Source organism: Anthonomus grandis, chromosome 17, assembly GCF_022605725.1.
Source record: "Anthonomus grandis grandis chromosome 17, icAntGran1.3, whole genome shotgun sequence".
Classification (NCBI taxonomy): Eukaryota; Metazoa; Arthropoda; class Insecta; order Coleoptera; family Curculionidae; genus Anthonomus; species Anthonomus grandis.
In genome coordinates, this window is record NC_065562.1 from 19,210,079 (window position 1) to 19,235,586 (window position 25,508).

The 25,508-nt window shown below is 31.4% G+C and overlaps 2 protein-coding genes across 2 annotated transcripts in view; both read right to left on the reverse strand.

Moving 5' to 3' along the window:
- LOC126746414 (uncharacterized) overlaps nucleotides 1-25,508 on the reverse strand; it is a 101,279-nt gene that overhangs the window by 53,968 nt on the left and 21,803 nt on the right. The window lies entirely within an intron of this gene.
- On the reverse strand, nucleotides 11,158-12,668 carry LOC126746413 (UDP-glycosyltransferase UGT5-like). The gene is made up of 3 exons (XM_050454669.1): nucleotides 12,417-12,668; nucleotides 11,674-12,366; nucleotides 11,158-11,621 (listed from the first exon to the last, which is right to left on the reverse strand). Exons 1-3 carry the CDS (start codon nucleotides 12,658-12,660, stop codon nucleotides 11,191-11,193), a joined length of 1,368 nt encoding a protein of 455 aa, XP_050310626.1. The 5' UTR covers nucleotides 12,661-12,668; the 3' UTR covers nucleotides 11,158-11,190.

Sequence of the window (25,508 nt, forward strand, 5' to 3'; positions counted from 1 at the left end):
GCTTTCAGGATTTCTGGAAAACTGGAATTCCGGGACGGTACCTTATGTTTCCATGGAAATTAACCGAGAAATCCTGTTTAGTCTGGAACAACTTAGACAACATGTATAAAAACATGATTGAATCAACACGAGTCGACCCTGAGATTCAACCTCAGCAGTACCAAAGTATACAGAATAAAATACTGATTATAAATAAATAAATTTTGTTCTGTAAACTTTGGTATTCTGGAATTTAAATGTGTGTGTGTGTATATTTCAATCATTTATATGTTCTGTTTATGTACACATGTACTAATAAATAAATGAGCACATAGAATAATGAGTGAGTACTTTCTAAATCAACACTTATTTACTTCTGACAAAAATTTTGTATTTACAGAGAGGGTTTTTGTCTACTCGATACATTTCTTTTACGATTTTGAATTGAGTTATCGGGAAAACCCCTTCGGGGCCTAAATAAATCAGTCTTTTCATTGGAAACTATTCTAAGGGAACTTAAAGAGGAAATCCAATTGTCCGAGTGGCTTTTCGATTAACACACAATAAGGCCCCTAAAAGGGGGCACAAATTTTTTGTTTTAGCCCTAGAATAAACGACTACTATTGGGCTGTAGTTAGTCCGCACGAATAAATCCGCGAGAAAAGTGAGTGAGTGAAAATCGCATCTAATTTCGCGTTAAATCGACCGAGAATCATTCCACGCTGTCGCAATATATATCCCCGAGTTTCATCCCTTATCAGTTAGGAACGTTTTGAAAGTTACTTTAAATCCCGTAAACTATATTCTGAATGGCCTGAATTCGCTCTTCCCTCTAGCACCCTCCTCATAAGAGAAACGACTGTTTTTTGATTGGATTAATTGTAACTGATAGGGATACAAAAAAACCGACCATAGTAGGAAATACCCAATAATATGGTTTATGTGCAAATTAAAAGCAGTAAAATAGTGTCCATATTATATGATCTGATGCAATCCCGTAATTAAAGTCACTAGTGAAACGTAATCGGCCGGTCGTAAATTCAAAATATCACGCGTTACATTAGTGCACCCCCTGCCCTCCTCACGCCCCCTCGCCCCCTGCAACGCACCATTTTAATGGAATGTTAATAATTGGAAATGGAAAAAAAACCGCTGACCATAATATACGTCAGCTTATTCGTCCTCGGTGCTAGTGGTGGGGGTGGAGGGTGGATTTTTTTTTCTGTGCCAAAAATTGCGTTTATTTCCATTTTGAATTTGCATGAAATATTTTTCGCGGTAATGAACGTTGATGAGGAGGGAAAGGGCGGGGGGGTGGAAGCGGTTCAGGACTACTACTGCTATTTATGCGTAATTGTGGCCGTTTTCCGGGGGTGTTTTAATTAAATACGGTAAAACAGGTTCGGATAATGGGTTTTGTATGTATATTGCAGAAGTAAGGAGTGAAAAAATACTACGGAGGTACATACATCATTTGAGATATTATTGGTATGAGTAGGTGAATTGATACTACTCACTAAAGGAACACTCAAAATTAAAAATGTGATGTCGTGCTATTGCTATCATTGGCATTATTAATTTATTTTAAGGGTGAATGTTTCTTTTTGGAAATTCTCATTAAAGCGTTAATATCTCCTTTGCAATGCATTCCTGTAAAAAACTTGTACCTATCATTATTTTAGAAAATTTAATTCTCTTTAAATTAGTTCTCTATGATTTTTCCTCTAAATAACTTAGTTAAGGAGATATGTTTCCTTTTCATAAATGCGGATTTTAAGAGTGTTACCGGATTTAATGATTTAATGTCTATCATTGTCCTAATTCTAAATTCCTCTTGTTAATTCTTTCGTAACAAGGTTTTACTTAACAAATTCAATCTCTCTTAACGAAATTATTATTGATGCAAATCACGAGGAATTCCTTAATAAAATTATATCCAGTTTCGGAAATTATTCTACTCATTTAGCTTGAGGGGATGGTTGTTATAGAGAACCACCGCACGGCAAATATTAATTCACTCCCTCTCTAGCTGCTGAATTATTTATGAACCCGTAAAATATCACTTGGACCGTTTTCACTTTGTCCCTACGAAATCAATTTTCTTGATTAATTGGGGCGGGAAGGGGTGGATTTTTAGCCCTTTGTTAGGTCATAAGTGAGTGCGACTTATCGGGCCTTACACCCTATAATACGTCGCAATTGTATTCCCGTTTAAGCCCCGTATTCGAAAAGGGTTATTTCGTAACCCTTTCGGTATTATCGCAATAATAACTGGATACAATGAGCTGAATGGATGCGAGGGTTGTTTGTAATAAATAGGTGCCCGGTTTTGTTACGTCTTAATATGTTCTCTTAAAAGTTATTTAGTCTTGGATTTTGGGATTATTTGGGCTTTTGCAGCTCAATTTTAAGGAAAATATCGAGGTTTTCGCGAAACTGTTAGTGGTACTAAAAATCGGTCTTCACTATTAGATTGCTGGGTAAAAATGAGCTGAAAAAGAGTACCATGTCGATGGATTTTCTTGAATTTTGAAAATGGTTGCGTGGTTTTGGGCAAACTGTCAGTGGTACCAAAAATTTGAATTTGTCATTAAATTTGTGAGAAAAAATGAGCGGCATAAAATTCTATGTCATTGGATTAATTTGAATATTTAACAGACTTAAGAATAATAAAAGGAATACGCTGCTAAAAGAAACAGGTGATAGTGGAATTGAACCTTCTTAAACCCCCCTTTCAGAAAATCAATAAAATTCATCATCCGTTGCCTTTTCCAGACAGTTTTGTATACCGAATTTTCTGGAAAGGATCCTAAGGATCCTCCGATTTATTCCATTTAGACATGAACTCTTTATTTAACTCTATTCCTATCATCCCTTGACTTCCAGGAAATATTAAAATTCTAATTAATTTAATGTCAGTGGAACCATCTGTTAAGAAAATAACTAATGCAGGTGAAAGTGGTATTGAACGCTATTAAACCCCCCACTGAGATAATCAACAAAATTCATCATACGTTGCCTTTTCCAGATAGTTTTGTATACCGAATTTTCTGGAAAGGATCCTAAGGATCCTCCGATTTATTCCATTTAGACATGAACTCTTTATTTAACTCTATTCCTATCATCCCTTGACTTCCAGGAAATATTAAAATTCTAATTAATTTAATGTCAGTGGAACCATCTGTTAAGAAAATAACTAATGCAGGTGAAAGTGGTATTGAACGCTATTAAACCCCCCACTGAGATAATCAACAAAATTCATCATACGTTGCCTTTTCCAGATAGTTTTGTATACCGAATTTTCTGGAAAGGACCCCAAGGATCCTCCGATTTATTCCATTTAGACATGAACTCTTTATTTAACTCTATTCCTATCATCCCTTGGCTTCCAGGGAAAATTAAAATTCTAATTAATTCAATGTCAGTGGAACCATCTGTTAAGAAAATAACTAATACAGGTGAAAGTGGTATTGAACCCTATTAAGCCCTCCACTGAGATAATCATTAAAATTCATCATCCATTGCCTTTTCCAGACAGTTTTGTATACCGAATTTTCTGGAAAGGACCCTAAGGATCCTCCGATTTATTCCATTTAAACATAATCTCTTTATTTACCTCTATCTCTGTTATCCCTTGGCTTTTAAGGAATACTGTTTTATTTCTAGGGAATTTTTATGTTGTCATAAATTCTTATCCATTTCTTAATCCCGATTTTTCATTTTCTAAAATTATCAGAAAAAATTCTACTAGTACAGGTGAAAGTGGAATTGAACACTATTAAACCCCGCACTGAGATAATCAATAAAATTCATCATCCGTTGTCTTTTCCAGACAGTTTTGTATACCGAATTTTCTGGAAAGGACCCCAAGGATCCTCCGATTTATTCCATTTAGACATGAACTCTTTATTTAACTCTATTCCTATTATCCCTTGGCTTCCAGGGAATATTAAAATTCTAATTAATTCAATGTCAGTGGAACCATCTGTTAAGAAAATAACTAATACAGGTGAAAGTGGTATTGAACCCTATTAAACCCTCCACTGAGATAATCATTAAAATTCATCATCCATTGCCTTTTCCAGATAGTTTTGTATACCGAATTTTCTGGAAAGGACCCTAAGGACCCTCCGATTTATTCCATTTGGACATAAACTCTTTATTTAACTCTATTCCTATCATCCCTTGGCTTTCAGGGCATATTAAAATTCTAATTAATTTAATGTCAGTGGAACCATCTGTTAAGAAAATAACTAATACAGGTGAAAGTGGTATTGAACCCTATTAAACCCCCCACTGAGATAATCAACAAAATTCATCATACGTTGCCTTTTCCAGATAGTTTTGTATACCGAATTTTCTGGAAAGGACCCTAAGGACCCTCCGATTTATTCCATTTGGACATAAACTCTTTATTTAACTCTATTCCTATCATCCCTTGGCTTCCAGGGAATATTAAAATTCTAATTAATTCAATGTCAGTGGAACCATCTGTTAAGAAAATAACTAATACAGGTGAAAGTGGTATTGAACCCTATTAAACCCTCCACTGAGATAATCATTAAAATTCATCATCCATTGCCTTTTCCAGACAGTTTTGTATACCGAATTTTCTGGAAAGGACCCCAAGGATCCTCCGATTTATTCTATTTAAACATAATCTCTTTATTTACCTCTATCTCTGTTATCCCTTGGCTTTCAAGAAATACTGTTTTATTTCTAGGGAATTTTTATGTTGTCATAAATTCTTATCCATTTCTTAATCCCGATTTTTCATTTTCTAAAATTATCAGAAAAAATTCTACTAGTACAGGTGAAAGTGGAATTGAACCCTATTAAACCCCGCACTGAAATAATGAATAAAATTCATCATCCATTGCCTTTTCCAGACAGTTTTGTATACCGAATTTTCTGGAAAGGACCCTAAGGACCCTCCGATTTATTCCATTTAGACATGAACTATTTATTTAACTCTATTCCTATCATCCCTTGGCTTCCAGGAAATATTAAAATTCTGATTAATTTAATGTCAGTGGAAGCATCTGTTAAGAAAATAACTAGTACAGGTGAAAGTGGAATTGAACCCTATTAAACCCCCCACTGAGATAATTATTAAAATGCATCATCCGTTGCCTTTTCCAGATAGTTTTGTATACCGAATTTTCTGGAAAGGACCCTAAGGACCCTCCGATTTATTCCATTTAGACATGAACTCTTTATTTAACTCTATTCCTATCATCCCTTGGCTTTCAGGAAATATTAAAATTCTAATTAATTTAATGTCAGTGGAACCATCTGTTAAAAAAATAACTAATACAGGTGAAAGTGGTATTGAACCCTATTAAACCCCCCACTATGATAATTTTTAAAATTCATCATCCGTTTCCTTTTCCAGATAGTTTTGTATACCGAATTTTCTGGAAAGGACCCTAAGGATCCTCCGATTTATTCCATTTAGACATGACTCTTTATTTAACTCTATTCCTATCATCCCTTGGCTTCCAGGGAATATTAAAATTCTAATTAATTCAATGTCAGTGGAACCATCTGTTAAGAAAATAACTAATACAGGTGAAAGTGGTATTGAACCCTATTAAACCCTCCACTGAGATAATCATTAAAATTCATCATCCATTGCCTTTTCCAGACAGTTTTGTATACCGAATTTTCTGGAAAGGACCCTAAGGATCCTCCGATTTATTCCATTTAAACATAATCTCTTTATTTACCTCTATCTCTGTTATCCCTTGGCTTTCAAGAAATACTGTTTTATTTCTAGGGAATTTTTATGTTGTCATAAATTCTTATCCATTTCTTAATCCCGATTTTTCATTTTCTAAAATTATCAGAAAAAATTCTACTAGTACAGGTGAAAGTGGAATTGAACCTTATTAAACCCCGCACTGAGATAATGAATAAAATTCATCATCCATTGCCTTTTCCAGATAGTTTTTTATACCGAATTTTCTGGAAAAAACCCTAAGGATCCTCCGATTTATTCCATTTAGACATGCACTTTTTATTTAACTCTATTCCTATCATCCCTTGGCTTCCAGGAAATATTAAAATTCTAATTAATTTAATGCCAGTGGAAGCATCTGTTAAGAAAATAACTAATACAGGTGAAAATGGAATTGAACCCTATTAAACCCCCCACTGAGATAATCATTAAAATTCATCATCCATTGCCTTTTCCAGACAGTTTTGTATACCGAATTTTCTGGAAAGGACCCTAAGGATCCTCCGATTTATTCCATTTAGACATGCACTCTTTATTTAACTCTATTCCTATCATCCCTTGGCTTTCAGGGAATATTAAAATTTTAATTAATTCAATGTCAGTGGAACCATCTGTTAAGAAAATAACTAATACAGGTGAAAGTGGTATTGAACCCTATTAAACCCTCCACTGAGATAATCATTAAAATTCATCATCTATTGCCTTTTCCAGATAGTTTTGTATACCGAATTTTCTGGAAAGGACCCTAAGGATCCTCCGATTTATTCCATTTAGACATGAACTGTTTAATTAACTCTATCCCTGTCATCCCTTGTCCCCCAGGATTGTCTGTTTTATTTCTGGATAACTTTTATCTTTTGATTTTGAAACCTCAATCAATAGTACTGAAAAATCATTAAATTGTGGTGACTTCTGTTTATGATAAGAAGATGTCAATCATATTCAATTTTGTTATGCATTGATATATGCCATGAAGTAAATATATACTCTGGGATTTTAGATTATTAATCAATGTACTTTGTATTATTTCCAAATCTGGATTTTCTGGAAATTGTATATCTCGCCCAAATACATCATCAATTTATCAATCAACAAGAAAACGTCAATCGCGTCCATTTTTGTTATGCACCGACACGTGCAACCTCCATTAAAACCATTTTTTATTCACTACATATATTTTTTTAGCAATAAAATAAACACGAACAAAAGGGATGTTTTTGCCAATGTTTATTTAAGTATTTGATATTTTATATGGATGCTCCCTTATAAAAGCCGTTAAATATTATTTTACATATCCTGGAAACAAATAAAAAAAATGTTTTTGGGGGTTTTTAATGGTTTGTTTCGCGTCGAATTTAATTGCTTGGTTTAATAAATAAAATACATGATTTTTGCGTCTTTTTTTATCTGTAGAGAGGGAATGCGATATATATATATTAAATTTATTTACTCGCTGTAGTCCATTAAAAGGATTTTATAAAATAAATAAATGTTGTTACTGCATGCAACAGGAGCAGGAGCAGTAATTAATAATTAAGTATTTATATTTATATTTCCAGAGTAGGTGGATATAACAAAAGAATTTTCAAAATCCCTTCACTTTCCCCATAAAGGTTTTCGTAATTTTTAAGGAAAAAGCCATAATTGCTTCATCAGCAAAGCAATTGGGCCTAGGGGTAGGTGGTGGGTTATATATTAACACTTAAGCCGGTAGGGTAGCAGATTGCTCTCGAAACGTAACGAAAAGATTAATATTAAATCAGTTTTAAGGGCGCAGGGAATAATAAAACAGCGATCCCCGAGATTTATGATCCGACCAGATTCGTACGAGATTCGTCTGGTCCTGGCATAAGGGAAATATTACGAATGAAATATTAAAAACACCGTGGGTTTCTTTCTGCCCCGGAGGTTTTTCGTTGTTTTCTATATGCATCCCGTGCAGTTTTGAAGGGGGTTGGGGAGGATTTTTATTCGGGTATTTCAACTCTTTGCAGAGGGTTTTTTTTTTAATTTTTAAAATCGATTCATTATTTACATAGGAAATGAAAATACAATTACAACGAACCCAAACACTATATGGTTATCTTCAGTCGTTCTCAAGATATTCAGTTTTAAAGTTTTTTTTTAATATACAGGTCGTGCAAAGTTCCGAACTTTAAAAGTTAATATCTGGAGAACCACATGAGCTAGAAAAGTGAAATTTGGTATTTAGGATTTATTTTAAAGGCACTTTTGATTGCCGATATTTTTTTAAACTTAGCATCTTTTTTAAACAAAAAAATTGCAAAAAACTCATTAAATAATTCAACGTTATTTACAGCGACATAGGAAATAAAAATACAATTACAATGAACCCAAACACCATATGGTTATCTTCAGCAGTTCTCAAGATATTTCGTTTTAAAGTTTTTTAAATATACAGGGCGTGTAAGAAATTTTTCAACTTTAAAAGTTAATATCTCGAGAACGACAAGGGCTAGAAATCTGAAATTTGGTACTTAGGATTTATTTTAAAGGCACTTTTGATTGCTAATATTTTTTTTAACTTTGCACCTTTTTTAAACAAAAATTTTGCAAAAAACTTAATAAATTATTCAAAGGTATTTACAGCGACATAGGAAACAAAAATACAATTACAATGACCCCAAACACCATATGGTTATCTTCAGCCGTTCTCAAGATATTTCGTTTTAAAGTTTTTTAAATATACAGGGCGTGTAAGAAAGTTTTCAACTTTAAAAGTTAATATCTCGAGAACGACAAGGGCTAGAAATCTGAAATTTGGAACTTAGGATTTATTTTAAAGGCACTTTTGATTGCTAATATTTTTTTTAACTTTGCACCTTTTTTAAACAAAAATTTTGCAAAAAACTTAATAAATTATTCAAAGGTATTTACAGCGACATAGGAAATAAAAATACAATTACAATGAACCCAAACACCATATGGTTATCTTCAGCCGTTCTCAAGATATTTCGTTTTAAAGTTTTTTAAATATACAGGGCGTGTAAGAAATTTTTCAACTTTAAAAGTTAATATCTCGAGAACGACAAGGGCTAGAGAACTGAAATTTGGTAGTTAGGATTTATTTTAAAAGCAGTTTTGACTGCCAATATTTTTTTAAACTTAGCATCTTTTTTAAGCAAAAAATTTGCAAAAAAGTCATTAAATAATTCAACATTATTTATAGCGACATAGGAAATAATCATACAATTACAATGAACCCAAACACCATATGGTTATCTTCAGCCGTTCTCAAGATATTTCGTTTTAAAGTTTTTTTTAAATATACAGGGCGTGTAAGAAATTTTTCAACTTTAAAAGTTAATATCTCGAGAACGACAAGGGCTAGAGAACTGAAATTTGGTAGTTAGGATTTATTTTAAAAGCAGTTTTGACTGCCAATATTTTTTTAAACTTAGCATCTTTTTTAAGCAAAAAATTTGCAAAAAAGTCATTAAATAATTCAACATTATTTATAGCGACATAGGAAATAATCATACAATTACAATGAACCCAAACACCATATGGTTATCTTCAGCCGTTCTCAAGATATTTCGTTTTAAAGTTTTTTTTAAATATACAGGGCGTGTAAGAAATTTTTCAACTTTAAAAGTTAATATCTCGAGAACGACAAGGGCTAGAGAACTGAAATTTGGTAGTTAGGATTTATTTTAAAAGCAGTTTTGACTGCCAATATTTTTTTAAACTTAGCATCTTTTTTAAGCAAAAAATTTGCAAAAAAGTCATTAAATAATTCAACATTATTTATAGCGACATAGGAAATAATCATACAATTACAATGAACCCAAACACCATATGGTTATCTTTAGCCGTTCTCAAGATATTTTGTTTTAAAGTTTTTTAAATATACAGGGCGTGTAAAAAAGTTTTCACTTGAAAAGCTAGTATCTCGAAAACCACATGAGCTAGAAAGGTAAAATTTGGTATTTAAGGTTTATTTTAGATGCCATCTTAACTCTTAATATTTTTTTAAACTTATCACCTTTTTTAAGCATAAAACTCAATAAATTATTAAAAATATTTTACAGTGACATAGGAAATAAAAATACAATTACAATGAACCCAAACACCATATGGTTATCTTCAGCCGTTCTCAAGATATTCAGTTTTAAAGTTTTTTTTTAATATACAGGTTGTGCAAAGTTCTGAACTTTAAAAGTTAATATCTCGAGAACCACAAGAACTAGAAAGCTGAAATTTGGTGTTTATGGTTTTGTTTGAAAGCTCTTTTGATTGTCAATATTTTTTTAAACTTAACACTTTTTTTAAGCAAAAAATTTGCAAAAAACTCATTAAATAATTTAAAGTTATTTATAGCGATAAAGGAAATAAAAATACAATTACAATGAACCCAAATACCATATGGTTATCTTCAGCCGTTCTCAAGATATTTTGTTTTAAAGTTTTTTAAATATACAGGGCGTGTAAAAAAGTTCCCACTTGAAAAGCTAGTATCTGCAGAACCACATGAGCTAGAAAAGTGAAATTTGATATTTATGGTTTATTTTAGATGCAGTTTTAATTGTCAATGTTTTTTTAAGCTTTGCACCTTTTTTAAGCAAAAAATTTGGAAAAAAGTCAATAAATTATTTAAAGTTACTTACAGCGACATAGGAAATAAAAATACAATTTTAATGAACCCAAACACCATATGGTTATCTTTAGCCGTTCTCAAGATATTCAGTTTTAAAGTTTCTTTAAATATACAGGTTGTGCAAAGTTCTAAACTTTAAAAGTTAATATCTCGAGAACCACAAGAGCTAAAAAGCTGAAATTTGGTATTTAGGGTTTATGTTAGACGCACTTTGGTTTGTTAAAATTTTTTTTAAACTTACGAAATAATAAAAATATATCGATAAGTTTATTGTAATTTTTTAGGTAAAATATCAGTGGTGCTAAATATCTGTTTTTACCACTGAACTACTGGGTAAAAATAAGCTGAAAAAGAGTTCCATGTCGATGAAATTTTGTTCATTTTTAAGAAAATTGGGTAAACTGTCAGTGGTACTAAAAATCTGCTTTGACCACTGAATTGCAGAGTAAAAATAAGCTAAAAAAAAAGTACCTTGTCGATAGGTTTATTTTATTTTTTAAGAAAATTGTGGTTTTTAGGTATACCGTCAGTGGTACCAAAAATCTGATTTGACTATTGGATTTGTGAGAAAATATGAGCTGAAAAAGAGTACCATATCAATCAGATTCATTTAAATTTTAAGAAAGTTGTTTGATTTTGAGCAAACTATCAGTGGTACCAAAAATGAGTTTTCACTACTAAGTTGTTAAGTAAAAATAAGCTGAAAATAAGTACCATGTCGATACATTTATTTTAATTTGTAATAAAAATTCATAATTTTGAAAGGACTATCAGTGGTACCAAAAATTTTATTTTTTCATTGAGCAGAAAAAAAACCCAATTTTTCCAATAAAACCTTTTTATTACTCCCTCTCTACTGCTTCTTCTTCCTCCCGTCCCCCACCCATTTCCCACGCAGTTTCCACAAAAACACCCCAAAGACACACATCACCAAAATCTTCAACCACCAATTTGATGACCCTCTATGATTCGACGCCCCCTGGTGCTTAATAACATACTCAATCCAGGAAACGACTTTCGCTTTTCCAGTATTAAACTCCTTGGAAACCTTCCGAGCACTCTCAGAATATTTCTGATCCAGCATCAGCTGATTTATGGCATCCAGGACCGCACCATCTTCAACCTGGATCAGCTTCAGGGCGTAACCTTGAAACTCAGCTTCGGCAGCGTTGATCAGCTGCACGGGGGTCCTTGGAATCACTAGGGAGGGTTTACCATGGTGAACACCCTCGATTAGGCTGATATAGTCGGCATTTGTGATCAGAAGTTTGACATTGGCATGACCTTGAAAGGAAAAAGGCTTAAGGAACTTGTTTAATTTGTAAAGGGAATTTACCTAAGACATCCTGAGGTGGGAGTGACTTAAACCGGACGTTTTCTGGGGTATTTGCAAGAGGTTTTGCTGAAGAGTTCCATATAACTTGAAGATCTATCTTCTGCAAAGCTTTTAGTAGCACCTTAACCTCTTCTCCAGTTAGGTCTTCTAGATGAATGTAAATAATCTCTTTGGAGGTCCCCAGGTCAACCTTCTCAGGAGGTTCCAAGTGGAAACCTCCAATATTAGCTATGGAATGAGGGAAACTTGCCTCAGGTCCCCCAAGTAAAACTAAGGAAACGTTGTGGTAAAGTTGCTGTAGATCCAGAGAGGGTTGCACTCTCTTCAATATCTCCCCGTGGGCGGGAAAAAGATGGAAAAATTTAAAAAATTGTTCGTATACATACGAAATGAAATTGTAAAAGTTCCACCACTGGCTGCTAAGGGAGAGGATATCAGTCACCAAGGGATTAGCCCCTATAGAAGGGCTAAAAATGATCGTGGGACATTGGTAAATCGCCCCAAATCCTAACAGAGAGGGCGCGTATAAATTATCCGTGATGAGCACGTCGAACTTAAGGGTTGATTTTAAGAACCACTTAAGGTTCGGATGCTGGTAGGTTTTGTTATAAATCGGTAGATAAGCCTGCATGTAAGAGTGATGCTTGAACATGCCAGGGGACTTAGAGATTTCGTACAATAAGGGACGAATAGCTGGAAAATTGTTTGGTAATTAAGGCCCTTACTAGTGAGGGCTTACTTACCGTCATACTCCTCAATAAATCCGGTTAGAACGATGTCCCTTACCGATCCATTACCCAAGTTTTCCCAATACTCGTAAGGGCTGATCAGGGTGACCTCGTGTCCAGCATCTGCTAAAGTTTTCAGTAATTTTTGATACACTACATGGGAACTTTTCTCTGCTACAGGAAAAACCGCTAAAATGTTCGAACATTCGGTGAATTTTCCGTATAATAAGCAAACAATTATGGTTAAAACGAGCTGCATGTCGATTGTGTGAACAGTGTGGAATTTACCGACTTATCAGTTAGTTGAGAGAGACTTTTGATAAGAGATTATCGATTAATTTGTTGATTGATTGGTGTTTGTGTTAAAGGGATAAGCCAAGGAGAGACAAGGAATTTTAGTTGAATGCTTTCATCGTGAAAATGTATGGAATGGGACACTTTTTTGGCCTTAAAAAGAGTGAAAATAGTTAAAATAAACCTATCAATATGGTTTCACTTTTTTAGCTTTTTTTTACTAACAGTGAATACAGATTCTGAGTCTCATCAAATTACGAATCTAAAGCAATCTCAAAATCCCTGATTAAATTACTTAAAGAGGACATATTAAGGCATAACAAAACTGGATACCTATTTATCATAAACAACCCCTTAAAAAGTGTTTTATCTAATAATTTTACAAATATTGGGTGAAAGTTTGTGACAACATTCTGGAAAACAAGGATAACAGGGATAGAGTTAAATAAAGAGTTGGTGTCTAAATAGATTAAATCAGAGGATCCTTAGGGTGCTTTCCAGATAATCCGGTATTCAAAACTATCTGGAAAAGACATTAGATGATGTATATTAATGATTATCTCACTGGAAGGTTTAATAGGGTTCAATTCCACTCTCAACTCTCATTTTTTTTTTTTAACAATATATTCTATTTATTGTTTTTTAACTCTCACTATACTGAATCCACATTAATTTTACCTGATAAATTTTGACTCTCTGAAATAAATTCGTCGACGACATGGAATTTATTTTTCATCTCATTTTTCTTTGCAAATTTAATAGTGAAATTGAATTGGAACAAATTATAAATATTGAAATCGAAACAATAATTACACTAAATAAGATAGATAAATAAAAAAAAGTCAAAAAGACAAATTTACTCAAAACTAAACAAGGATTGAAAAAATAAGATTTATTTTAAAAAGTGCAGTGGTTTACTTTTTTTTTATTAAATAAAAATTAATTTTTTCTTTGTACATAACCCACTTGCAAATAAAAAAAAATATCCACATTGGTAGTAAAGTTATTTAAGAAATAAACCTCATTCCATTAAACGCCTTTAAATAGTATACAATATGCCATACCTAAACGTTTAACTTTTATGAAAAAATAATTATATATTATTAACATGTAATAAACCTTCTTGTTAAACGTGAATAAAACATTGACATAAAATAAAACTCCTCAACTCAATATTTATGCTATTTTAACTATTATTGTGCGTTGTTTAGGAAATGTTTTCACATAATGGCTCAGGGAGGGGCAGAGAGTGAGTTTACTTAATAAACCACCCGGTGAGAGTTTCCATCGAGTTTTTCGCGATCAGTAATTCCTTTCCCTGATTACACTGTAACAACATGATTCGGAAGTTTTTCGGGTATTTTTCTTCCCTTCCACTTCGGGGTGTCGGCTGAGAAATCTCCCTTGTCACCGGCAAAATGGAAAAACATAAAAAATATTATTTTCAAGGCACGGAAAAATGGGGAAAGTGGGTCACTAATTTTTCCTCATTGCAACCGGAATTCCTTATTCCAGTGGGCCAATTTATAATTCCAATAATAAGGCCCATAGATTAACGGGAGGAATCAATTTAGATAACGTTCAACCCACCTAACATTGAGGTTCTGATTTATTTTTCTTAATTTTTAAGAGGGGTAGGGGGGGGATTTATGTCGGTTCTTTTATTGTCCGAGGGACGAAAACCGAGCCCTTATTGGATTTTAAAGTGAAAAATGGCCGCTTTGAACATGCTCGGAATGCACCATTGATTCTAACAAAAAAAAAAATGTTACACTTTGGGGGCCAATTAAAGTGAAAATCGCCCTCTATAGGGGTGTTACTATATACGTCCGGACATGTAGTAATTAAAGCCGAAGAAAAAAAAGGAAAGGAGCAAATGAAAATCCGACTGAACCTCTCGAACTGTACGTCGAGGGTGCAGAAAGCAATAATTCCTAATAAAGCGCTCGGTCGGATGGGCGCTACGCCCCAATTTGGGGCGCATTATTGGCACACTTCGTCGCCCGAATATTCACTTGAGTGAAAAATATGATTTACGGCGTTAATTTGTCTTTTCGCTCCCTTTTTATCGGGAATGTTCACACGTCAGGAGTGAAATGACGTTTTCCGGTTGTTTGTAAGTTTTCCTTTGACGCAAGGAAGTTTCTCTTGGATGTATGGGGAAACTTCTTTAACTGTTTAATTTGTTTCCTGTTTTATTGTTTGTTCTCGATATTAATAAGTTTATGTAAACTTTTTGGTGCTATAAAAAATTCGAATTTTTCATTTTTGAATTGCTGAGTAAAAATAAGCGGAAAAAGAGTTCAAAGTTGATGATTTTATTTTAATTTTGAAGAGAGTTATGCAATTTTAACTATATCAAAAAATTTGTTCTCACCTTTTAATTACCGAGCAAAAGTGAACAGAAAAAATAGATTCAATAAAATAACCACTAAAATAGCCAGAAAACACTAGCAATGGTGCTTAAAATGCGATATCATTTTTTAATTATTGAGTAAAAATTAGCTGAAAACGAGTATTATGTCGATGGGTTTATTTTATTTTTAAAAATATTTTATGATTATTATCAGTGGTACACTAATTCTGATTTTACTATTACATTATTAATTAAAATCGTCTCAAAACAAGCATTAATTATCTCATTAAAAAAAAAATCACGCAACACTGAAAGCACTGAAGCAAAATGTCTTCAGATGATGAGTTACAAAGGTTTTTATATATCACATTTAATTATTCAAATCTCTACGTATTTTTGCGCAGGGTGTACATTCAATCATATATTATTATCGTTAAATATATGTTTATTCAATGATTTTTTAGTACATTTTTGTTTTGTTATATTTATCGACCGGTCAAATTATATTTCTGGGGCTTGGTTCTAAAAGGGCCAAAGTCATAAATCGCAATTTTTCACAAAAATCGACTTTAAAGGTAATGAGGTCGCATTAGGTTTTGTTTTTACAACATAGATAGGTTTCTATATTTTTCTTAAGATTGATTTGGGTATAGAGGATATTGTTTTTAAATCTTAAAAATGTATAAAATAAATTTATTTTTCAAAAAAAATTGACATCGGCCTTTTCTTAATAAATAATAAATTAAACTAATAACATTTTGGCCCAACTTAAAAAAAATCAAAATAAAACTAAAAACACAAGAAAAAAGGCTTCGTAAAAGTCGTTGCACATACATTTTGATAAAAATATAGGCACCTAAAGCGAATCTTTATCATCTTCACTTTCACCAAGATCAATTCATACAACAACAATTTCTGGCAACGAGTAAAGTTAACTTGATTTATTTCCATAATTTTTAAAGATGGATTTTATGCATAAAAGACGTTTTTTTAATTAACGATTACACCCAAACGGTAAGATTTACGGCAAAAGTCATAGAGGAATTTTTTGTTTATAATTGACTGATAATTAAGATAAAATCATAATTTTTTTCGTAAGTCAATGGCGCAGTATTTTTTTTGTAAAATTGTATTAAAAATTCATCATAGCTACGCCACTGGTTGCTAAAAAAAAGTAGGTGAACATCTAAAAAATGTGTTTTTATGCCAAAATTCAGTTCAATATTATTTTAAACCGTATTTGAAAAATTTATTAAAAACGAAAAAAAAAATAAAACTTTAACACCCTGTATATTAAAAACTAAGCATTTTAGGACCCATGTTTATATAAACTTTTCGACTTAAAATCGGTCCAGGAATGTCCCTTTTAAATTATGACATACCTTTAAGTAACACCCTGTATATAGTAGTTTTTAAACTTAATTACTACACCTCAAATACTTTATGAAATTCTTCTGAAAAATCAGTGTTTTTCGTCCATATTATCCAATCTAATTACACTTTTTGTATTAAATATTTATTAATATGCATATATGTATATATAATTATATCAAATTTAAATAAACAAACTGTGTTATTACATTAGATATTAACGACGAAACCGCAGCTATTATGTATGTGTATTATTTTGGGAAACAATGATTTTTGATCACAACTTCTTACTGGCTAAGGTGTGTGGAGGGGTAAGAGTAAGGTTAATGAAAAAAATGTTTTTTTTGCAGAAAATAATTGCCTGAGAAAAAATTCTTTTTAAGACAAATATAACTCAATTCTCTTTAATTTTAATAATAATAATAATAATAATAATAATTAGTAAAAAGTAAGTCGTACTTACATTTAGTTACCTAACCTAAGCCTATTAATGAAGTTAGATGACTCGGTCCATTATGTTAAGCGGTACAGAGATAGTACTATTAAGCTCTGGTCAGAAAAAATAAAAGAAAATTGTATGTATATAATATCTTATGAAATGCATATAAACGCCCATAAAAACTCATTCACTGAGAAGCCGCTGTCTGATCTTTCTGGAACAGGATAAAGATGTGTTAAAATGAGTAACTTGAAATTTATTTACGGTTGACGTTATGTTATAAGAGAATCCTCTTTTTAAAAGTTCCTTAAAAAAAGTGCTTGGGGATCGTAAGGATGTGCTTTCTACGTATATTTATATTATGAACATCAGTTCTGTAAACAATTTTCTTAGTGAGATAGATAGGAGACTGAAATTTAATGATGTTATAAAACAGACAAGCCGAGTGCAGTACACGCCTATTGAACATTGACAACCAGCTAAGTTCTTTAAGCTTATGTGATACGTGTTGTCCACGTCTTATGCCACATATAAAACGTATGCATGAGTTTTAATTCGTATTCTAATGCTTAAAGAAAATTTTCTATATTCTCAACAGTTTTTGAAAAAATGAAGAAAAACTCTTAAGAGCTTTTTCCCAATTTTCAGAAAAACTATTCGACCTAAAAATTATTTTTTTACTGTATCTAATGCGCATTAAAATTCCAAACAACTTTTGTTTTAATAATTTTTTTTCCTCCAACTAATAGTTTTCCAGAAAAAAAATGAAAACCAAATTTATGAGCATTTTTCCATGGGGTACCCCTTTGGAATTTTTGGAAAAGACCTTTTTGGAAAAATGGGGTGTAACTTTTTCCCGAAATATTTTTCAAAAAAGTGTTCTAAGACTTTTTTGAAGCTTTTTGAAAGATTAATAAATTAAAAAAAAAAAAAATTCAATTTCTTAAAAAAAAAATTTTTTTCAAATTTTTCCTTTAAGAATTTTCAATTTATTCAAAAATCATCTCTAATTTCTTTATTTTAAGGTTTACGACTAAATGTTGTTCTTTATTATTTGTTCTATTTTCAATTCATATTCCAATGCTTACAGAAAATTTGTTATATTCCCAACAGTTGTGTTTTATGTGTAAGTAAAACAAAACTTGTGTAATTGCCCATAAGTAATTTTACCAATATCTCCGGTAATATTCATTTCTGTAAAAAATTTATAATTAGCAATCTTATAAAAAAATCAATTTCCTTTAAAAAAGTTATCTATGAAATTTCCCATAAAACCGCACGTTTAAGAGATATAGATTTTTTAAATCCTCGTAAATAACCGAGAAATTGTCAAAATTAATAAGAAATCATTAAATTGCAATCTTTACTAACATTATCTGACTAAAGTCCACATTTGAACATTCTGCCATTGATTTCGGCACCTTCAAGGCTTGCCCAATAATGACCTATTTTATTAGTTTCTGAATTCTGAATTTTTTTAAAAAAATTATTCAAAAACGAAATTTAATGAAAATCTTCAAAATTTAGCAGCACTTTAAAAACTTTTGAAGTAGTCTTATAAATAACTCGAAAAATCAGACAAATTGAATGACTATTTAAAAAAATCTTTTTAGAAGAAAAGTGCCGAATTCAATGGCAGAATGGCAAACGATACTTAAATCCTCGTATTATCAAATTTAATTAATTAAACAGTGTTATTAAATTAAATATTGAATATTTATTTTCTGTAAAAACATTGTTTATCATCAACACTACCCTTACCCCCCTACCCATCCCACACAGCTTACCAGTAAGAAATTCTTTTGGAAAATCATCGTTTTTCGTCCATAATATCCAATCTAATAATGCTGTTTTTATTTACTAAATATTAATATATAAAATGATATTAAATTTAAATAAACAATAGTGTTAATAAATTAAATATTGAATATATATTTTTTGCAAAAATATTGTTTTTTTATTAACAGAACCCTTAACCCCCCACCCACCCCTAAATTTTGCCCGGTTAGAATTTCCTTTGAAAAATCATTGTTTTTCATCCATAATATTAAATCTTATAGGACTGTTTTTGTATTAAATATATATGTATTGTATAATATATATATGTATATTCAATATTTAATAACAGTGTTTATTTAAATTTGATAATGTAAATTTATACAATAATATTAATATTCAATAATTATTAATATTTAGTATAAAAACATCATTATTATATTGAATAAAATATTAGAAGTGTAAATAACTGAGTTTGAAAACTAGATATGTAAATCCCGTGTCAATTTTTTTTAATTTTCTCCCTTTTATAAACAGAATAGTATATGATATACGTATATTCTACAGTTTAATAAATTTACCAATAGTTTTAATGGAAAAATTGCGTTTTTGAACCTAGATAATGAAAAGTTGTCTAGAACCGAAAAAAACTGATTTTTTTTTTAACTTAATGACTTATCCTAAAAACACTGAATTTCCACTTATTTACGATTAAAAAATGGCACAACTACTGCAATTTCCATAGCGATCCACCTTACTTTCGAGAAATTAAATAGGGATTTTTCACGTTTTACTCGAAAACCTTAAGGGTATGTTAGAAAATTACAGATACAAAAAGATTTTTTTATCATATAAAATTTTTTAAAAAGCATTTTTTCTTAGGCAATTATTTTTTGCAAAAAAAACGTTTTTCATTAATCCTACCCTTAGCCCCCCACCCACCCCATACGACTTACCAGTAAGAAATTGTTATCAAAAATTATTGTTTTCCAAAATAATACGCATGAATAATAGCTGGTTTCGTCATTAATATGTTATGTAATAACACAGTTTGTTTATTTAAATTTTATATATGTATATTAATAAATATTTAATACAAAAACAGTGCTATAAGATTGGATATTATGGACGAAAAACGGTGATTTTTCTAAGGAATTTTTTACTGGGCAAATGTTTGGGGTGGGTGGGGGGGGTAAGGGTTGTTTTAATAAAAAAAACAATTTTTTGCAGAAAATATATATTCTATATTTAATTTATTAACACCGTTTATTTAAATTTCATATCATTTTATATATTATTATTTAGTATAAAAACAGCGTCATTAGATTGAATAATATGGATGAAAAACACTGATTTTTCATAAAAATTTAATAAAATATTTGAAGTGTAATAACCGACTTTGAAAATTAGATATATAATTCCAGTGTCAATTTTTTCAAAATTTTCTCCCTTTTATAAACAGAATCGTATATGACATACGTATATTCCACAGTTGAATATGTTTACCATTACCCTAATTTTTTGTATGCTTCATATTCTTTTTCGTAGATTTCACCAGCTTTGTATCTATAAGGGAATGTCGTTCTTCACAGTTCTTCATGTATCTCTTTTTCGTATCTAGAGCATATTTCTTTATTTATGCATTTATTTAGTCTATGTTCAAATTTCTGACACTTAAAGCACTACTGCAAAAGACTGGGGGAAAAATGGTGTAATTTTGACATTTAGATGTCACACTTTTACTCTTTCAAGGAGTTCTAAGTGTAACAAAAAATATAACTCCTCTGCATGTAACTCCTTTGCTTAAATATTTCTCCAGTATCGCACTTTAATAAATTCTTCATTAAACTCATTGCCTTTACTATATTTAGGGTTTTATGTGGTTTTACTGTGACCTCCATATTGAGCAATCTATTCATAACTTTTCGGAATGTTTACTGTTTTTGATTTCCATTTTACCCTTTACCAAAACTAAAAAAATTCACTAAAAAATCGTTAAGAACGTTATGATGTGTTACTTGGCTCGTTTATTTTTTCGCTGTTAAAAGAGCCAAAAAGCGTCTATCTCCATACAGTTTCCAGTCGTAGAGAAATGTCACGAAAATATATGTATATACAAAATGGTCTTTGTGTGCCGTTCGAAAGCACTCGTAGCGTGTGTGTGTGTAGGTCGTTTGTACAAACAAGATGTGCACTTAGTTTGCATAAAGGAAAATCTTAATAAGTCCCGGGGAGTTTAAATGCACGAGAAAGTCGCTGAAGAGCGAGGTTATGCAACCAGCGAGTTTTTCCGGATTTTCTTGAAAACTGTTGGGTCTACACAAGATTGTTATTATAAGTTTTTGAAGAATGGAGTATGGGCTTCCATTTTAGTTTCTATAAAAAATTTCGTAGGACTAGTAGAAAAGGAGTTATTCGAGGAAGTATGAGGGCAGAATCGGAACCTTAAAGAGAGCCTCGGCTCAGTTTTTCTAGATTTTCTCGAAAAGTATTGGGAATATAACAAATTTTCTGTAAGCATTGGAATACGAATTAAAAATAGAACAAATAATAGAGAATAATATTTAGTCGTAAACCTTAAAATAAAGAAGTTAGAGAGGATTTTTGAATAAATTGAAAATTCTTAAAGGAAAAATTTGAAAAAAAATTTTTTAAGAAATTAATTGTTTTTTTTGACCAATTTATTAATCTTTTAAAAAGCTTCAAAAAAGTCCAATAAAACTTTTTTGAAAAATGTTCCGGAAAAAAGTTATACTCAATTTTCCCAAAACGTTCTTTCTCAATAAATCCAACGAGGTACAATATTCATAATTTTGGTTTTTAATTTTTTTCTGGAAAACTAATAATGGAACAAAAAAAATCATTAAAACAAAAATTGTTGGGAATATTAATGCGCATCAGATACAACAGAAAAATAATTTTTAAGTCTAATAGTTTTTCTGAAAATTAGGGAAAACTTCTTAAGAGTTTTTCCTTATTTTCTCAAAAACTATTGCGAATATAATAAATTTTCTTCAAGCATTGGAATATGAATTAAAAATAGAACAAATAATAAAGAACAACATTTAGTCGTAAACCTCAAAATAAGTAAGTTAGGAAGGATTTTTTGAAAAAATGGAAAATTCTTAATTGAAAATTGTGAAAAAAAAAATTTCAAGAAATTAATTGTTTTTTTTTGACAAATTTATTAATCTTTTAAAATGCTTCAAAAAAGTCATATAACATTTTTTTGAAAAATGTTCCTGAAAAAAGTTACACCCTATTTTCCCAAAAAGGTCTTTCCCAAAAATTCCAAAGGGGTACCCATGGAAAAATGTTCATAATTTTGGTTTTTATTTTTTTCCTGGAAAACTATTAGTTGCAGGAAAAAAATTATTAAAACAAAAGTTATTTAGAATATTAATGCGCATCAGATACAATAGAGAAATAATTCTTAACAGTTTTTCTTCATTTTCTCAAAAACTATTGGGAAAATAACAAATTTTCTTTAAGTATTGGAATACGAATTAAAAATAGAACAAATAATAACGAACAACATTTAGTCGTAAACTTCAAAATAAAGAAGTTATGGACCATTTAAAAAAAAAAATTAAAAATTCTTAGGTGAAAAACTTGAAAAAAATATTTTTAAGAAATTTTATTTTTTTTTTTGATAAATTAATTAATCTTTCAAAAAGCTTTAAAAAAGTCTAATAAAAATTTTTTGAAAAATGTTTCTGAAAAAAGTTACAAGCAATTTTCCCAAAAAGGTCTTTCTCAAAAAATCCAAAGGGGTACCCATGGAAAAATGTTCATAAATTTGGTTTTTATTTTTTTTCTCGAAAACTATTAGTTGGAGGAAAAAAATTATTAAAACAAAAGTTGTTTAGAATGTTAATGCACATTAGATACAGTAATAAAATAATTTTTACATCCAATAGTTTTTCTGAAAATTGGGAAAAACCTCTTAACAAATTTTCCTCATTTTCTTTAAAAAATATTAGGAACATGGACAAACGAGTTGCATATCGAAAAATAAAACAGTTATAAAAGATTTTTGAAAAATTCGATAAATTTTTGAATAAACAATAAGAAAAATTTCTTTTTTAATAAATTGGTAAATCGCTCAAGAAGGTTATACTCAATTTTTCCAAATAACATGGCTTTTATCGATCTTATGAAATTTTATGTAGAAACCTAAATTGAAGCATAAATTCCAATATACAAAAGTTACTTTTAACAAATTTTCGTAGAAATAACAGGAAACTTATTCGACGCTCACTGGTAGCAGTTGACTCATCATATGGGGTCAAATAACTCGGTTTCTGCTGTTAAAAAAATTCTGATCTACAAAAACCCTTTATAACCACATTTAGTAGAAAGAAACTCACCATAAATAGAGAAAAATCGTTCATAGAACTTAAAAGAAACGCGATCATTACAAAATAAAATCCCAAACTGGTCCATTTGACTTCATAAATATCCGATAAACTCCTCGTAAATAAGCGATTCCCTCGATGCACTCGACTCCCACGGAGCCCCCAAATACACGTAACCGACTTACATTATTTACAATTTACAAGACGATTTATTCGGCCCCTTCCAACTTACAATAAATATCAATAACCGTCCCATGTAAATCTACTTATAGCAGCAACTCTAATCCTAGTTGCGACAACAAGGGAACAAGGGGGGGGGTGAGAGGGAAATTGCATAGTCAACCCTTATAACAATCTTAAGACCCTGCGTGGGGGGGAAAAGGGGGGCAAACTTAAATGAAGTTTAAACAGGCCCAGTTCTTAAGACACAATAAAGTTCCACTGGAATTACGAGGGGAAAATTAATGTAAAGCGGTCAGCAGGGTTTAGTGCGACATAAAGACGTCGGGCCCCATTGAGTACTCGACACTTAATTGCTTCTCAAGTTGTTCCCGGGAATATGTTCTACTAACTGTTTCTTCACTTTTAGACAATTCAATGGAAAGTTTCCTTGTTTATTCGTTGAAGAAAAATTGGAGCACGGTAATTGAGTCAGTAAAGTCCCCTCTCAATTTAATTTAATGAAAATAAAAACCCTCGTTTGTTATAATCCTATCATCTCCATATTAAAGACGTCCAATCCCTTAACCATATATATAAGCGAATTTTAGGTGTTTGAGTCTCCCTTATAGGTCTGAAGGGTTAAATGTACAGTTTGCCACATGAAAGCGGGGGCTTATGTGTAGTGTTTGCCCTCGAGGGTCTCCGCTCACTCGTTTACTTATTTCAGGTATCAAGTAACGCGAGATCCCGTGGATAGTTTTGACAAGAAAATCACTTTGGAAATTTGGGGTGTCTCCTAGTTTAATTTTAAAGGAGTTTGTGCGGTCCAAAATGGCCATGGACCCCTTAGGGCGATAAGGGGGAGCTCGGATGTTGGGGGTGAAAAAAAGGGAGAAATTTTGATATAAATGGACTCGAATTTTGCATAAATAACTCGGTTTGTATTGATTAACGATGAAACCAGCTGTTTTGGAAAACAATGATTTCTGAAGACAATTTCTTACTGGTAAGTTGTGTGGGTGGGTGGGGGGGGGGGGTAAGGGTAATAAACCATTTTACCGCTTTAGATTGATTTCGTTATACGTCAGTGGCACCATCTACCTCTAAAGGTAAAAGTAGTGTCACATTTCCAGTGCCGCCATTTATGTTGACAATTATTATTGACAGCTGTAATGGATGATAATTAATGACAGTTATGACAGTTAGTTTTTTTGTTAAAAATACTAAGAGTGTTGACATATGACGTTAGATAGTTTTTGATTTTTTCCAGGCATTTGAGTCGCTTTCTAAAATTCTCCAGGTAGTTGGCACGGTTTTTCATGTTTTTCTATTCCTTCCAGGTACTTTGGGTCATTTTTCAAGCTTTCCAGGTAGTTGAAATTATTTTTCAAGTACCTTGAATAAGATCTGATTTCTTCCAGGTACTTGAGGCCATTTCCTTATTTTTTCCCTGCAGTTGAAGCAATGTATCAAAGGCATCAAGTTCCTGGAATAATTTTTTATTTCTTCCAGGCACTTGGGCTCATTTTTCAAGTTTTTTCAGGCAGTTGAAACAATGGTTCAATTGTTTCAACTGCCTTTCAACTGTTCAGCTGTTTCTTTCAAGCAATTGGGGTCATTTTTCAAGCTTTCCAGGCAGTTAAAATTATTTTTCATGTGTTTCAAGTTCTTGAAATAATTTTTTAATTCTTCCGGGTACTTGGAGTCATTTTTTCAAGTTTTCCAGATAGTTGAAATTGCTTTTCATGTGTTTCAAGTTTCTGGAATAATTTTTTAATTCTTCCAGGCACATGGGCTCATTTTTCAAGTTTTTTCAGGCAGTTGAAACAATGGTTCATAGGTATCAAGTTCCTGGAATAATTTTTTATTTCTTCCAGGCACTTGGGCTCATTTTTTAAGTTTTTTCACGCAGTTGAAACAATGGTTCAAAGGTATCAAGTTCCTGGAATAATTTTTTATTTCTTCCAGGCATTTGGAGTCATTTTTCAAGCTTTCCAGGCAGTTGAAATTGCTTTTCATGTGTTTCAAGTTTCTGCAACAATTTTTTAATTCTTCCAGATACTTGGGGTCATTTTTTTCAAGTTTTCCAGGCAGTTGAAACAATGGTTCAAAGGTATCAAGTTCCTGGAATAATTTTTTATTTCTTCCAGGCACTTGGGCTCATTTTTTAATCTTTCCAGGCAGTTAAAATTGCTTTTCATGTGTTTTAAGTTCCTGGAATAATTTTTTATTTCTTCCAGGCACTTGGGCTCATTTTTCAAGTTTTTTCAGGCAGTTGAAACAAGGGTTCAAAGGTATCAAGTTCCTGGAATAATTTTTTATTTCTTCCAGGCATTTGGAGTCATTTTTCA

Bases quoted from the DNA above. Each gene is read 5' to 3' on its own strand.
- LOC126746413 (XM_050454669.1), bottom strand. From the start codon at position 12,660: ATGCAGCTCGTTTTAACCATAATTGTTTGCTTATTATACGGAAAATTC. The intron at 12,367-12,416 runs GTAAGTAAGCCC...ACAATTTTCCAG, and splicing joins ATTTATTGAGGAGTATGACG to CTATTCGTCCCTTATTGTAC. The intron at 11,622-11,673 runs GTAAATTCCCTT...TTTCCTTTCAAG, and splicing joins CCCACCTCAGGATGTCTTAG to GTCATGCCAATGTCAAACTT.